Raw genomic sequence first — 16,724 nt, forward strand, 5'->3', positions numbered from 1 at the left:
TGAACTCTTTCCTTCTACAGAACCAATTTCTAATATTCACCCAATTTTCTTCTGCTCAATCTTTTCATGTAACTTACCATTTGATATGGTGTGTTTATTGATTAAAAAAAAAATATATATATATATATAAAAGGGTGTGGCAATAGCAGGAACAGTGGCATCTAGAGGGCAAAACCTGGTACTTTCACACTAATTTATGGGGGGGGAAGCAAGCGACTTCTATGGCAAATTTCTCTGAACAATGGGGAAAAAAACATCACCAAGCTCACTATGAATACATTACATAGTATGAATAAACAGTACTCCAAGCCGCAGCTTCATACTACTTGTCAAACATAGAGAACTAATACTGTACACTGGCAGTTGGGGTGGGCTTGGTGTGGGGTTTGGGGGGTCCATGGGTAGCTTTTGTCCATTAATTTGGAATCCTCACGTCTTAATCTTTATCCAGAGGTTTGGTCCAAATCGAATGATTGGTACTATGTTTATTGAGTAGCTTAACAAATCCAACAAATTGAAATGGGCAATTTGGCTGCAATCAATTAACTAAATTTTTCAGGGATACATTTTTTTTCCAACAAAATAATATTGCAGGAATGCTTATCTTATTTGTTTCTAACTACAGAAACAATTTCAGATGAATCTGGGATGGTGGGTGACAATCCTCTTTCTTGTGCTTTTTGAGGTGGAACGACTTGTCATATCTGTCTTTTACCCTAATAAGGCTGATCACAATAACGCTGTAGTCCATGACCTTTATTGAAAGGCAGAAAAAGTCATTTCTATCCATTTTCTGTCCATGGGGTTGAAGGGAAGTGTTTCAAGAGTCTAATATTACCTCCCTCCCTCTTCATATGAAGTATATTCCCTCTCCGGTGGGCAGATCTGGGCTACATGGCCTTGAGGAGAAGAATGTTTGAGATCAGTGTCTGTCTCATACAGAGAAAATTGTCCTCTGAAAAACTATGAAATGCTGTCGGGAGCCATGTTTTATGGCACCATAATTCCACCCAACAGCTGCTTTCTCTCCCTTACTTTCATTGAGTTTGAAATGAATGTTGTTGTTTTTTCTTTCGAACCAAGCCTTTTAAGCTGATGGCACTTGTCATTATAAAGGTGAGCTGTTTTCATGGTATTGCGTTCCTCCTGTGTTTTGGTAGATTTGCGTTTTTGCTGTGACTGACTACTTTATCCAGGTCATTTGATATAATTGAATGTGTATGGTTTTGCCCGAAATGGTACCTTATTCCCTGTATAGCGCACTACTTTTGACCAGAACCACAATAAGCCTACTATGGGAATAGGGGGGGCATTTCAGATGCAAACTGTCTTTTATTTAGCAATGGTTGTGCTATGCTGTTACATTGGTCACTCACAATCTCTCCTCTTCCACATTCCAGTCCCAGTGGCTTAGTCCTAGCCTGTCTGGAGCAGGTGAAGAGCTACCTGCTGACTGATGGCACCTGTAAGTGTGGCCTGGAGTGTCCTCTCATCATTCATAAGGTGAGCAAGCCTGAATGTGGGGCCAGTCCTGGTAGATGGGTCATTAAGTTCAAAGGAAAATGCACTACTGAACACTAGCACACTTCTTACTGTAGCCAGGACTGGAGGAGAGAGGAAGTGACACATGTATAGTGTATTGATAAGAGTAGGCACACACAGACGCTAACATCTTTCACTCCCCTCAGATATTCAACTTTGACACTGGGGCGGCTGTCAAGCAGAGGACTGCTGAGGATGCCAGAGCCGATGCTCATGTCACCAAGCTGTGTATCCACAAGAGGAAGGTCATCACCGTGGCAACCCTGCACAGGAGCATGGAGTCACCACACCCCGCTCTGGCCAGTCAGGGTGTTGGCACTGGTATGTGGAAGAAATATTGTCAATCTGAGATGCAAACTAGCTCCCTAGGAAAGATCCATCCATTTGTGTGACTTATTGATTGATTATGAAGTTCGATGTCTCATATCTGATCAAATTCTGAAATAGGCCTAAACACCAGTCCTTTATGATATTTGATGATGAAAGCCAATGTCACTTAATGGCTTTTACTCTCCAATCGGTGTCACTTGATATGACAATCTGTGCATTCTCAGCCAGTTTTGTTCTGTTTTAACATATTGCCTATAGAAATGTTTAATGAAAGAGAATAACCTTATGACCTATTGAGACCAGCTCAGACAGAAATCATCTGCTCTGTGCAGTATTTTCACAGCAAAGGACTGCAGTGAATTGCTGCTCTGTCAGCATGTTGTAAAAAAGAAGCGAAAATGTGACGCTGTCTGAAGAACATGCATACACATATCAGTTAGATTCAACTGTCTGCCTAGCTGCTGTTTTATGTTTGCTCTAAAGATCGGGTTTCTGTTGTCAATTCAGAACTGTTTTTGGTTTATTTGTTTTGGGAATTTCTGTAAGGTCTGAATTGACGATGCTGAATTAATTCCATATAATTATCTCATCTGAGATGATAAAAGTAATTTCAAAGATTGATACAAGTTTACTTTGCTTTGTAGGCACTGCAGCTATGGGTCCTTTGAGTCATCAAGCAATAAGGAACAATATGCACAATGGTCCACCCAACTCTGTGGCTCTTGATGTCAGGAATCCCAACAAGACAGGAATGTCAGTTTCTGGTCAACAGTACTATAACCATGAACTGGGTTCTCCCCCTCAGAGGGATCTGTACTTGGGGTACAGCAGGACAAGGCTGGGGGGCAGCGAACACAGTAGTAGCCAACAACGTTCACCCTATCACAGCCGCCACAGTGTCCTGCTCAGCCCCTCCTCCTCCACCTCATGTTGCTCACAGCATTATGGTGATAGGGCTCCCTCCCCAAGGACTGAACCTCTGGGGAGTCCTGACCCCAATATGCTTGGTTTTCATGGAGCTTGCAGCCCACACTCTGCCCATATGAACGGTGATCGTTTTACCCATCTCTCACCACCCAGTATCCTGCACCACGGCTCGCCTTCGGCCTCCCAGCCCTCGTGTGCCATGTCAGGAAGGACTAATGTACCAAATTCCCCTGCCGTCAATGCCAAAAGCCTCAATATGCAGAAGCCCTCCTGCAGCTTCCCCCACGACTTTCAACACAAGCCCCAGCCTGCATGCCACCCACAGTCGCACTTTTCCCTGTCTCAGCTCCCTCCCTGCATCCTGCAGAAAAAGCAGGTGACCTCTGAGAAGGACCCTCTTGGTATCCTGGACCCAATTCCAAGCAAGGCTCCTAGCCAGGGTCCCTTAGTGCCAAACATATCTGGCCTCCAACACAATGCCCAATCTCAGGTACCACCAATGAATGTAAACATCCCCCCTGCCAGTGTCCCTTTGCCCAGCAACCTGCCCTTGCCAACTGGGAAGTCTGGACCTGTTGGGCATGGCCATAGGGTCCAGCACCACCCTACCCTGTCATCCGCCTCATCCTCACCTATCATGTCCCCAGCACATATGGCTGGGCCTGTCCTCACCAAGGTGGAGTCACCCCACCGCTCACGTTGCTTGTCCAGTTCTTCTGAACATGGTAGCTTCGCTCACCCCACGGGGCTCCAGGTTCCTTGTGGGGGTTCAAAGCCACTTCCCCGGTCCTCTCAGGCCTCTTCGGGGTCCCCTCGACCTGCAATGCCACGAAGTTCTGCATATAAGATGGACAAACTCAATCACTTGAACGATACCCCCAACCAACTACCAGGGGGGATGAACATTGGTCTAAGCAAGCATCCCAACTCCATATACCGTCCAGCTCCCGGATCTGATAGTAGCCTTCAAAAGAATCACTCGGTAGGTATGCCCCTTAAGCAGATGTTAGATCAGCAGAATCCTGCTTCCTTCCCAGCAAGTAGTCTACTTTCAGCAGCAGCGAAAGCACAGCTAGTAAATCAAAACAAACATACCGACAGCACATTGGGTGCAGGCGCAGAGGCTCGCAGTGGCAGCAGTTTGGGACACCCAGGGCTAGTTGGTGGAGGCAGAGGTGGGAACCCAGATGGACACAGCACTTTAAACCAGAGATATCTACCTAATCCTGGGCCATTGGCGAGCGAATTTCCAAGCGGAAGAGCAGCACTAAGAGACAAACTCATGGGTATGGTTCAGCAGAGAGAGGCAAATCGCAAGCGCAAACTGTCCAATGATGGCAGCAGTGGTGGCATCAACAATGACAGGGCTTTCGACGTGCTCAAGCATCCGATGGGTGGCTCTGGATCTAGTTCATCTAGCTTTCCAGAGACTTTGAGGAGAATGTTGCAGCAGGGTTGTTTGCCCCCAAACACCTCCATGGCCCAGCTACTCCAGTCCATGAGCCACCAAAGTGGCCACAATGGGCCAAGCCACGTGGGCCAAAGCCCGGCCAGATCTGGCAAATCTCCCTTCTTGGAGGAAGCTTTGCCTCAGATGTCGACTTTGCAGCAGAGCTTGCAGGGGCATCATATCCAGGGCAGAGCGAAGATCCGTGGCTTCCAGAACATGAACAGTGAAGGTCAGATTTCAGGCCAGGATCTAAACATGGAGCCATTCAACAGGCCAATAAACCAAATGCAGGACCCCGCCTTAACTGGAAACTTTGGGTTGTTGGGTTACAATGGTGGACAACATGCAGCCATGGGGTCGATGCAGGGAAACCCAAACCCTCACCAGCAGCAGCAGTTTGGACTTTATCAGAAACCATCCCAGGCGCAAGGCAACCCCCACTTCAGAGGCAGGGCAGGATTGCCTCCCATGATGTCCAATGGCGGGGTCCAAGCCCTCTCTGAGTCAGGTAAGCAGCTGTTTCTCCTTGATTTTGTTGACTATTGCCTTCTTATCCTAGGTGTAGCAAAATCATAGATTTATATTATGTTTTAAGTCAATAGTCTCTAAATATATACATTTTTGTGATAAAGCAAAGGCTGCAATGTGTGTTGTGCCCCCTTGTGGCAAACATTGGTAGTTTTTGTCTATTGAAAATAATTGGATGTAGCCTACTTTATTACAATGATCCATCTAGATGTTTGGGGTCAAAAAAACCATTGGTGAATTAGGTTACTACCTTACAAATATGAATATGACCATCTTTTTGCATATAACTATTTGGCCTTGTCATTAAATTCAGTCTCATGTTGTTGCCGTCTTTGTCACTTGCGCTCTTTAAGCATCTTTCATCAAAGTGCTGACTGGAAAACATTTTCTTCTGCACAGCCAAGTGAAAGTGAGCTATTTAAAGCCAGCGTGCAAGACCTCTTTAAAGGCAAAAATGTTTTACAAGCAGGCAGACAAAAATGTTCAGATATGTTTTTCTACTTGTTTCTCACATCATACTTTATTTTTCCTGCTTTTTGTTCTTGTTCTAATTTGTTTAACCCATTTTCAGCTAAACTAAGTCATATTCTCAAACAATGATTTAACTTAAAGCCTCAGACACACCAAGGATAATGGTGTGTTGTCACAGCACAGATCAACCCCCTGGATAAGCCTTGTTAAAAATAGTCCAGACCACAGTGTGGCAGTAGCTTTCTTAACCTCTATGTTAGCGTCCCACTCTATTCAACAGCCAGTGGAAGAGCGTGGCGCGAAATACAAAAACCTCAAAAATGCTATAATTTCAATATTTCAAACATACGACTATTTTACACCATTTGAAAGATAAGACTCTCGTTAATCTAACCACATTGTCCGATTTCAAAAAGGCTTTACAGCGAAAACAAAACATTAGATTATGTTAGGAGAGTACATAGACACAAATAATCACACAGCCATTTTTCAAGCAAGCAAATATGTCACAAAAACCCAAAACACAGCTAAATGCAGCACTAACCTTTGATCTTCATCAGATGTCACTCCTAGGACATTATGTTATACAATACATGCATGTTTTGTTCAATCAAGTTCATATTTATATCAAAAAACAGCTTTTTACATTGGCGTGTGATGTTCAGAAATTGTATTCCTACCGAAAACTTCCGGTGAATTTACTAAATTACTCATGATAAACGTTGACAAAATACATAACAATTATTTTAAGAATTATAGATACAGAACTCCTTTATGCAATCGCTATGTCAGATTTTAAAATAGCTTTTTGGCGAAAGCACATTTTGCAATATTCTGAGTACATAGCTCAGCCATCACGGCTAGCTAATTTGACACCCGCCAAGTTCGGGGCTCACTAAACTCAGAATTAGTATTAATTGTATTACCTTTGCTGTTCTTCGTCAGAATGCACTCCCAGGATTGCTACTTCCACAACAAATGTTGTTTTTGTTCCAAATAATCCATAGTTATGTGCAAATACCTCCGTTTTGTTCGTGCGTTCAGGTCACTATCCAAAGGGTAACGCGCGAGCGCATTTCGAGACAAAAAATGACAAAATGTTCCATTACCGTACTTAGAAGCATGTCAAACGCTGTTTAAAATACATTTTTATGGTATTTTTCTCGTAAAATAGCGATAATATTCCAACCGGACAATGCTGTATTCATTCAAAAAGGAAGAGAAAAAATGGCGAGGTCTCGTGAACGCGCATTTCTAATCTCTTAGTCACCAGCCAGTCCACTGACAAACTGTGCTCCTGTTATCTGCCCAGAGACAGGAGACGCCTCAATCCGCTTTCTGGACGCTTTAGAGAGCCAATGGAAGCCTTAGAAAGTGCTACATAACCCCACGGGCACTGTAGTTTCGATAGAGAAGCAAATGGAGAACTACAAATTCGCAGACAGGCCACTTCCTGCTTGGAATTTTCTCAGGTTTTTGCCTGCCATATGAGTTCTGTTATACTCACAGACACCATTCAAACAGTTTTAGAAACTTCAGAGTGTTTTCTATCCAAATCTACTAATAATATGCATATTCTCGTTTCTGGGAAAGAGTAGTAACCAGTTTAAATCGGGTACGTTTTTTTATCCGGCCGTGAAAATACCGCACCCTAGCCCAGACAGGTTAAGCGATGTTTGGCTTGTGTGTGCTGTAGATAGCGAATGTTAGCTAATAAGCAAGTTGTGCTAATGTTGCTAGATAGCTAGAATTTGTATTAAACCCTTGTTGATACTAGCCAGATGGGCACAACTAGATAACCAGTGTAGTTAGCAACATAATTAAATCGCAAGGGATTCATTTTTGAATGAAGCAACTGCCTGTTAGCTGCCGAGAGTCAGTGCAGTAGCTAGCCAGCTATCTTGTGCTAATTGCCAAATGGTGATGCTAATCGTTTAGCTAACTTTAGTTTAGCTTTGCAAGCAAACTGACATTGGTAGTATGGGGTAATGAAGAGTGAATTAAAGTATTTATTCATCTTGCTAGATAGCTAGCTTGGTAAAGCATTTAGTGTTGTGTGCAATGTGCTGCACTTACCACCCCATTTGTTTCATATGAAGTGTGCGTGACTGCCTGGCTCATTTAGCAAGCTAACGTTTGCTAGCTAGCTAACTAATGAGCAAGTTCACATTTATCAAACCTAACAACAACAAAAAAGTTCAAAACTCAAAACTCAAAAAAGTTCAAAATACAAAACGTATTAGCTAGATGTAAAAGATGTAGACTTGCTCTAGAAAAAAAGGTGTATTATGCAGCTTTAATGTTTTAGTAAAAACAATATTGTTGAACAGGGGTTGGATTACACTGGGAAAAGTGCCCTCTTGTGTAATATTGATCTAATTGCTGAGATGGTTTGCTCTTAATGGTTTTAGGTGGTTGGGAGGATGAGTGGGATATAAACTCTGCCACCAGATTAAAATACACCGAACAAAAATATAAAAGCAACATTATAAAGTTTTATCCCATGTTTCAGGAGCTGAAATAAAAGATCCCAGAATATGTCCAAAAAGCTTATTTCTCTCAAATGTTGTGCACAAATTTGTTTACATACCTGTTAGTGAGCATTTCTCCTTTGCCAAGATAATCCATCCACCTGACAGATGTGGCATGTCAACAAGATGATTAGAATCCCTTAGCTGACAAGGTGCAAATCTGTCGTTCTGCCGCTGAACAAGGCAGTTAATCCACTGTTCCTAGGCCGTCATTGAAAATAAGAATTTGTTCGTAACTGACTTGCCTTGTTAAATAAAGGTAAAATAAAATTACACAGATGTGGCAAGTTTTGAGGGAGTGCGTAATTGGCATGCTGACTGCAGGAATGTCCACCAGAGCTGTTGCCAGATAATTTAATCTTAATTTCTCTACCATAAGGTGACTCCAGTGTCATTTTAGAGAATTTGGCAGTACACTCAACCAGCCTCACAACCGCAGACCACGTGTATGTGGGTGAGCGGTTTTCTGATGTTCACAACGCTGACAGAGTGCCCCATGGTGGCGGTGGGGTTATGGTATGGACAGGAATAAGCTACGGACAACGAACACAATTTGGATTTTATCGATGGCAATTTGAATGCACAGAAATACCGTGACGAGATCCTGAGGCCCATTTTATTTATTTTTTAAGTTATCTGTGACCAACAGATGCATATCTGTATTCCCAGCCGTGAAATCTATAGATTAGGGCCAAGTGAATTTATTTCAATTGACTGATTTCCTCATATGAACTGAATTCTTATTGTCTCTGTCATTTTATTTTTGGGTGATAAGTAATATCCAACGGCTAGTCAGTATTTCCCCTAGGATTTCTTTCAGCATCGGTGGCAAGGGTAGCTAAATAAATATAGGGTTATCACTGCAGGTAGTGGCATTTAGTCTAGGTACATTCTCTTAGCTTTAGTTTGATTATATGATGTATAGTTGACTTCTGATGTACGCAATGGCTTGGGATTGTTGTGATTGCAGATAGCCGGCAGTAGCACAAGAAAAGCGAAATAATATATTTGAATTGGGACTCGTGAGGTGCACTCCACTTGAATAGAGCTTGCATTTCCTTTTGATATGTGCACTTATCAGGAGTCGAATGTATCTAGACAGCTGAGCCTTTAGTGTAGGCTAATTACATTAGGTGGATCTTGTATTTTATGCACTTTCACAGTAATGTCAAAAAAGTCACTAGCGAGCTACCAGAAAGTAGGGAGCGCTTACCCTTACAGTGAGAGCCACTCATCCATAAACATGGGATGCGTTTCTGTTTCGATACAGGAGCTCCGCACAAATGATCACATTCACTTCGTGTCCAAGCTCTGTGGATTCAGGAAATGTCCTTCGAAACCGTCAGTTAGCGGATCATGGTGGCTACTGGCTACTTTGTTGAGGTTTGTCAACCGTTTTTGTAAAATGAACCTTTATTTCAAAAGCATTAGAATCCTAATTTTGTCACTCACTGCTACTATTGGCTACTTCTCCTGTTCTATACCAAATCCCTTGCTGACGATGTTGAGGTAATGTATGGATATCCATCTATGGCTGGGCTTCTAGAAGTGTACATCCAAGATTTATATACTCATAGATTTTTCTTGATTTAAGAGTCAGGAGCTATATTTTGTCTGAAATACCTATAATTGGCCTGAAGTTTCAGTCTGTAGTCAGGGAAGCCCAACTGAACCACAGTTGACCACTTTGGTTTACATTTCAACAACATAAGTCTTCTTTATTTTCTCACTTATCTTGTCTGTTTCATTTTACTGTCTTATTTGTTCAATCAAGTCCTCACAAGTCAAGGGAAGTAAATGGGAGTAAACTTTGGGCTAAACTTTTTTTTGTTTTGTTACTTTCACACTATTCTCTCTTACTGTCCCTTTGGTTTGCTTATCTTTGAAAAAACTCAAATAGCTTAGAGTGGTGTTGTCCTCATGATCAGATCTTCCTCTACTCCCGCTCCCTCACTTCACTTTTCATTCTCGCACCTTTCTCACGCCTCTCTCTGTCTCTCTCTCTCTGTCTCTCTCTCTCTGTCTCTGTCCCTCTGTCTCTCTCTGTCTGTCTGTCTCTATCTCTATCTCTCTGTCTCTGTCTTTCTTTCTTTCTTTCTTTGTGCAGGTGAGGGCAGTAGTTCTCTGAGCTGTGAGCTGAGGCAGGCCCGAGAGGAGAGTCTTCAGTCTCTCATCAGGAACAGCCAGGCCCATATACTGCAACAACAGAGACAGCAACCACTTGTTCAGGGCCAGCATCAGGGTCTGTCCCAGGGTCTGGGTCAGCACTCCATACAGGGCCAGCAGCAGCACAGATTCCAGTGCCAAGGCTCCCACCCTGATGCCCCTCTCCCTGATGATGCCTCCTCCAACCCCATGAACAGCCTCCTTCAGAGCTTCCAGGTCAGACATTCTGTTTTCTTCCAGTTCAAGCCCCAAAATAATTGTGGTGACTTTCTGTGTAATTTGTATGTTTGTTCTGTAGTTTAGGGATGTTTATTGTTGATTTCCATTCAACATTTCTTGAATGACGCATGAAAAAAGTCACCACTGGGCTGATGGAAACATGAAATGCCGGTACAATTTAAAAAATGCCGACAGACAATTTGTTTGTTTGACATTGTGGGACATTTTTGTGTCGGAAAAATGTATTATGCGTGAAATGGCAGTGGAAATGTCTTGTGCAAATATTGATATAATAACCATTATATCGAAGTAAACTTGGAGTCACACAATGATATGTTGTGTGGTCCTCCCACTGCGACTTGGGAAACCATGCAGTTTATTAGGCTACAGATTAAATTAATTATGATTAACTTCACAGGGTGGTGAATGTGCAAGATGATGAGCTTGATGCTCCTTTCCAATAAATATCGAGGGTCATGTTCTGGTGACATGATGATCGATGCTTGGCTGCCGTTTGTCAAATACAAATAATATTGCTCTTATCCATAATAATCTCATAATGTAGTTAGCCTACCCACACTATCTGTGAGGTGTTGGCTACAAGCGCATGTGCCAACACCTCGCATATTTTGCAATATAACGTAACAGTTTTGTTGACAAAACCATCAGTAAAGATGAAAATGCGGTGGAAACCCATCTAACTTGTTTTTTTTCTTCTGGTACATGGGAATTTAACAGCAAAAGTTTTTTTTTAATGTGCACTATGTCATCACGCACAGCTTTTATCCGCAAAAAGTCTGTTTGATAGAAACACATCCCTTGCATGAAAATCTGTCGCAAATTGGATGGAAACCTAGCTACTTTCAACATGTTTCAACGTCTCCCTCTCTTTTTGTAACAGGTGGATTTGCCTGAGACGATTCCACTGCCAAACAGAACTATGATGAGTCGACCGGGGATGATGTCCATGTCCCAACCCGGTGCCCCTTGTCTCCAGGAGGGTCATCAAGAATACCAGGCTCCCCAGGACCTTCCAGGTGGTGGGGGACAAGTTATTGATACCATCCACAGAGCAGCGATGGGCACGGCCAGCAAGAGCACGTTTAATGTCATCACATCAACAGGTGCTAGCGGTACCTTCGCTGCTTCTGTTGTCGGCGAGCCTGTCGACCTCTCCAATGCGGTTAACTCTGTCATTCATGGCCCCCTTCGCTCATATCAGGAGCCAGTGCCAGAGCCCCGACACCAACCCAAGGTGGGTCGGCCACGCAAGAAGACCCCTGAAAGGAACAACAGCTTCTCCCCTGTTGCTATGGATGCTCCTGCCAGATTCCGCTCACCGCGACACGGAGCCCAGAGAAGACAATGGGATGGGCAGGCGGAGGACCAGGAGCAGGCTGGTCTGTGGCGTAATGACAAGCTCCTCCAACCGCTTTCCTTAGCCCAGAGCAGAAACGGCACCTACCCAGAGAGGCCCAAAAGTCAGGCCCAGGTCCACTTAGGCCCTCAGGATCATACAACACTGCACTTCCCCAGTGACTTGTATGCCCATATGAACGGCAACGGTAGGGTCCTCACCTCGGGAAGACTACATTCCAGACACCCCAGCCTGTCCCCTGGTTCTTCCTCTGTCCCACCAGAGGGCCTTTTTACCAAGGATTACAGCCACTACAACGAACATCTGAATGGCCAACTCAATGGGAACCACTACAATGGGCATTACAATGGGCACCTGAACGGGAGCCTGAGCGGCGAGGAAGACCTGAGGCCTGGGGACTCTCCCTCCTCCAGTGAGGGGCTCCCACTCCACCACAGGCCCAGAACTCCGGTCCACTACCCAGGAGATCTACTCTGGGGCCAGGGCAAAGGCTTCCCTCCATGGCCAGGCAAGATTGGAAGTGAGGGGCACATTTACTCCCCTGGGATGGTGAATGACATGCACGGAAAGGTGAGCTTGTTGTGTACTCAGTGTTTTAGTGTGATCAATTATGATTGGTCATATGACTACATCGGATAAAGAAGTGGAGGTCTTTGCCACAATTCCAGCCTCAGTTTCAACACAATTTTGCATTAAACTTTTGCTGCTAGTACTACTGTACACATTACCGTTGCAGTTTTTTTTTATGGCAAAATAATGCTTTGTATAAGAGGGGAGTTTAAAAATGTGTAGGCACCAGGCATGGCAAGTCCCTGAAAGATGATATATTCCTCACGAAGAGCATGACAGGGAGAGGGAAGATCTCCCACAGTGTTCTGCATTAAAAAACACCCCAATTCTGCCCTGCGACACTGTCAAAAGCCTTTGAGACGCCAAGGAATTAACATCAGGGTAAAACAGCATAATGACCTTCCCAGAGGTCATTCTACCACCATTTTCACCTGCCTGTCGATATCCATTGCTTTCATTTATTCACTGCCTACTGTGTTTTGTTCCTTTTTTTCTCGAGAGCTACTGTGCAGGAACTTCAATGTGGGAATCCTTGGGGGAATGTACTTTATTACATTTTTCCTGGATTTACCCATATTATTTAGGCTAACATTTGGGATAGGTGATATTTCAATTTGGTTTCATGCCTAGTTTGACTGTGCAGATAATATGCAATAGTGGATGAATTTGCCATATCCATCCCTTTTACAAGCCTGTGTGGACAGCTATTTTAATGAATCTGACCCATTGTGTTCAGTGAATAAAATTAAAAGCAGTTTGGAAGGATAGGACAAGATGCTGCCTCTTTTTTTTTCTCGAAAATGTTTGAATGCTCTTTGTCTTACCTGGCGTTAAAGTAACTTGCAAGTTAGTCATTAGATAATAAATCTTTATTGAAGTTGAGTCATTATAATTGTGAAATAAAGTCATTGATTGCTTTGACCTGAGTCATTCTGCAAACTCATTTAGAACTTCTGTTCTGTGGACATAGTAATGTACATTTAGAACTTCTGTTCTGTGGACATAGTAATGTACATTTAGAACTTCTGTTCTGTGGACATAGTAATGTACATTTAGAACTTCTGTTCTGTGGACAGAGTAATGTGCTTTTGGTTTCACTTGGCTGTGTAATATGCCATTTAGATTAGTCATTCGTGCATACATTTTACGTATGGGTGGTCCCGGGAATCAAACCCACTACCCTGGCGTTACAAGCGCCATGCTCTACCAACATGTAGTGTTTTGGTTTCATTCCCCCGGTGTTTGGTAATGTTGTTTCTACTTGCCTTCAGGTAGAGTCAGAGAAGTTCCAGAGGACACTAACAGAGGATCTGGACACACTACATAAAGCAAACAAGATAACTAGAAAGTAAATTACCCTAGATTAATATGCTATTATTCTTTATTCTGTCCCTGCACATTGTTTTTATCAGATGAAGGATGAGGTAAAGTAATAGAAATATGTTCTCTTTCTTACAGTGGTCGAAAATGGAATAACCACCTAGAGGCTGCTATACAGGAGGCTATGTGTGAGCTGGATAAGATGACAGGCAATGTGAGTATTCCAATTTTGGTTATTGTGTGTACTGTACACACCTCTTTAGAGATTACCTTTCGGTAATTACCAAACGTGCATTATGTCATTATGTCTACAGTCTATCTAAAGATGGTGTTCCAACCCCCCCCCATTTCTTTGGTGCACCAGATATCACAGAGAGACAGACAAGTCAAGACCACTAAACCCAAGAGGAGGAAGATCTCCAGATGACAGTAAATGTGTGGACCCTTTGGTGTCCTGCTGGGTAGCGGTCCATCTAGCCAATGGGTCTTGTGTAGCCGATGTGGAATCGCTAGCCAGTGTGTGCAATAGTAGTGACCGTTGTCTTCTCTTTTGCATCAGCTTGGTACTTAGTCCAACTGGATTAGTGCTACAATCAGAGTCAACCCTCCCACCTTGACCACCACCAAGACACTGACAGTGAAGAAAGTACAAGAAAGGATGGAGGAACCTAGCTGCAAAATAGTAGCTGTGATATATCCACAGCTAGCTTGTCCTTATGGAAAATGAGATTCTACATATAAGGAAATAGTTGGTCCAAATATTTCTGATGCATTTTAGATTATGCACATAGACAAAGGAAAACAGTACAACATTATTTTCAGTGGTTAATTGTATATATTGTTCAGTTTTATCATTGAGTTGACTTAATGCTAATTTCTTATGTACATATCAATACAAAACTATATCTGGTTCTCCTATGTTTTTATTTTTCACAAAACTGTGAGGCCAGAGATTTCATTTTTCAAAAGAAAAGCAGCATTAAGGAATTTCTTCTACAGATCTATTGAAACATGCTGTTAAGCATTGAACAGCTGAAGGATTATAATGTTGAACTTCAACAGACACTATTCTCGTTTGCATGCAGCCAGTAAGGATGATCTTGTCCTGCTGGGAAGGCATACAGAGTGAGTCCCAAGAAAAGGAAATTGGAAGACTTGAAGATAGACCCACAGTATATCCTTTATCTGAACATAGGACATGCAAATACTTTCTCTTTGTCTTACGTTTCATTTTTCTTTGTTCTTGTTTTTATCCATGTTATCCAAGAAAAGAAAAAGCCATCAAGGGAAGGAGTCTGAAATATGCCTCTAAGTTACATTATTTGTACTCCCAAAGTAAAATTTATTTTCTCTGAATATTTTTGATAAACAGATTTCCTGTGTTATATCTGCAAAATGACTTTGACAGTATGTGTTTGTGCATTTAAAAAAAAAAGAGTTATTGTAAAGTATAGACTAATTTCTGTAGTATACAGTACATGCATTCTGAAATGAAGTATTCAATAGCAACAGTTGTAATATACGGTTCTGCCACTAGTGTTTAATCTACAATTATGTTCATATTTAAATGGTGCAAAAAGTATTAAGCTGTTTATTTTCTCTATCAAATCATGTAATTGAGCATTTCTCTGTGTTTTACCCTTGAATGTGTCATTTCAAGGGTCAAAATGCCTTAATAGTAAGGACTGCACATTTACAGGCCAGAAGAGATCAGTAATATACTCATTGGTTTCCTTTGCTCTGCAAAACCATTTTAAACGACCCAAGAAAGTATGAGTGAACTTTGATCCGAGCCTTATATCCAATGCTACAATCCCCAGCTGCCAAAGCTATGCCGTATCACAAGTTAGGACTTTTAAGTTTCTATTATTTATCTTTTTAATATTCTATTGAATTAGTGGCCTTCATTTTGTTCATATTCATTGTTTTTTGCTTTTGTACTTTATAATTTATTTATGACTCACATATTTATTTGTAGATATACATTGGTTACTTAGCAATAATACTAATGAGAGTTGTACGCTCTGAAAAGCCTTAGAGTATTATATATTTTTCTCTTAAAACAAATGAACAGCCTATATATGGATAAATATTCCATCAGTGGTTTATAAATATACATTTATATATTTGTGTTTATTTATGACGTGTACAATTTTGAACACTCTGTATGTGCATATAGTGTTCTTTTTTTCTTACTTGTGTCAACACTGAGTATATACCCACGGCCTGAAGAAATTGTAAAATGTTCATTTTAAAAGAGTGAACTTCATTTTCTGTACTTAATACCCTGACTCAGGAGGGGCACCTTCTGATTTGATCAGTCTTGTGAAAATCTGAAATTGTAAAACTGACAAATGTACATGTTTGTCTAATTTTTATTATTTAACATACAATATCAAGTAATCTGTGTTCAATCCTAACCGAACAACCGGGCATCCTAAAATGTAATACTCGTTTTAACACTTGGTAACCTAGCTATGTCATCAACATTACATGCATTTGTTTATAATTCTATTGCACTCTTAATCCTAAAATTGGGGGTATATGAAGAGAGCCCACCACTATTCCATGGACAAAGTAAATGTTTATTTATGTCTTCCATTTCAAACTTGTTGTCCATTGTAGTGATCTTGAGTGATTGTGTTTAATGGAATAAATGTTTTGCCCTCCTTATTGAAACAAAATATATTCTAATATTGTTTTTGAATGAGTTATTTATTGAATGTGGTTTTAAATGTCATTTTTATGCTCTTTATTTCAAAACATTTGGTAAAAGCTGAGTGGCCCATGTTGTTTTTAATGGTTTTACAGTGGGAAAAGATTTTACATTTCTGTAAAGTATTTTAATTTTAAATGTGATATGCATTGTTAGTCAATTGGTAATGTAACAGTCACATAATTTAGCACCAACGTCATAGTATCTTTTGTACTTATAGTTTTCAGTACATCTTTCTGAATACATAACAGCTGTAGCATTTTCCTTTCCTGCTTCGCTAGCAGAAATGTTTTACATTTAGAAAAGTGTGCCTGAAATTACACGCAGTAAAAGGTGGCTATTATGCTTTGTTCAAAATCTTTTAATGGTGTTTGTTCGAAAGGGATTTACAAATTTGACAAAGTATTGCATTCATTTTGCAATAAAAAAGGTATTCTATCAACTGTGGCTTACGTTGTTATATTGTACATGTATGTTATAGTCTCTTCCAGTCATTGCATCAGATTGTCCCCTTCAAGCTACTAACTTCAACCCACCTACCCTAATTCAACACATTTCCAAACACATCTGTATTTT

The 16,724-nt window shown here is 41.5% G+C and overlaps 1 protein-coding gene across 2 annotated transcripts in view; it reads left to right on the plus strand.

Moving 5' to 3' along the window:
• Positions 1-16,590, plus strand: part of LOC106586325 (methyl-CpG-binding domain protein 5) — a 53,300-nt gene extending 36,710 nt beyond the window's left edge. For both annotated transcript variants that reach the window (XM_014173499.2, XM_014173500.2), the window contains exons 3-10: positions 1,401-1,503; positions 1,689-1,863; positions 2,517-4,757; positions 9,887-10,161; positions 11,066-12,112; positions 13,384-13,460; positions 13,571-13,646; positions 13,797-16,590. In XM_014173499.2, the coding sequence (XP_014028974.2) occupies positions 1,401-1,503; positions 1,689-1,863; positions 2,517-4,757; positions 9,887-10,161; positions 11,066-12,112; positions 13,384-13,460; positions 13,571-13,646; positions 13,797-13,859 (4,057 nt within the window). In that variant the 3' untranslated portion in view covers positions 13,860-16,590. The remainder of the gene's footprint in view (positions 1-1,400; positions 1,504-1,688; positions 1,864-2,516; positions 4,758-9,886; positions 10,162-11,065; positions 12,113-13,383; positions 13,461-13,570; positions 13,647-13,796) is intronic.
• Positions 16,591-16,724: the final 134 nt, after the last annotated feature.

The sequence above is a fragment of the Salmo salar genome, chromosome ssa25 (assembly GCF_905237065.1).
Source record: "Salmo salar chromosome ssa25, Ssal_v3.1, whole genome shotgun sequence".
Taxonomy (NCBI): domain Eukaryota; kingdom Metazoa; phylum Chordata; class Actinopteri; order Salmoniformes; family Salmonidae; genus Salmo; species Salmo salar.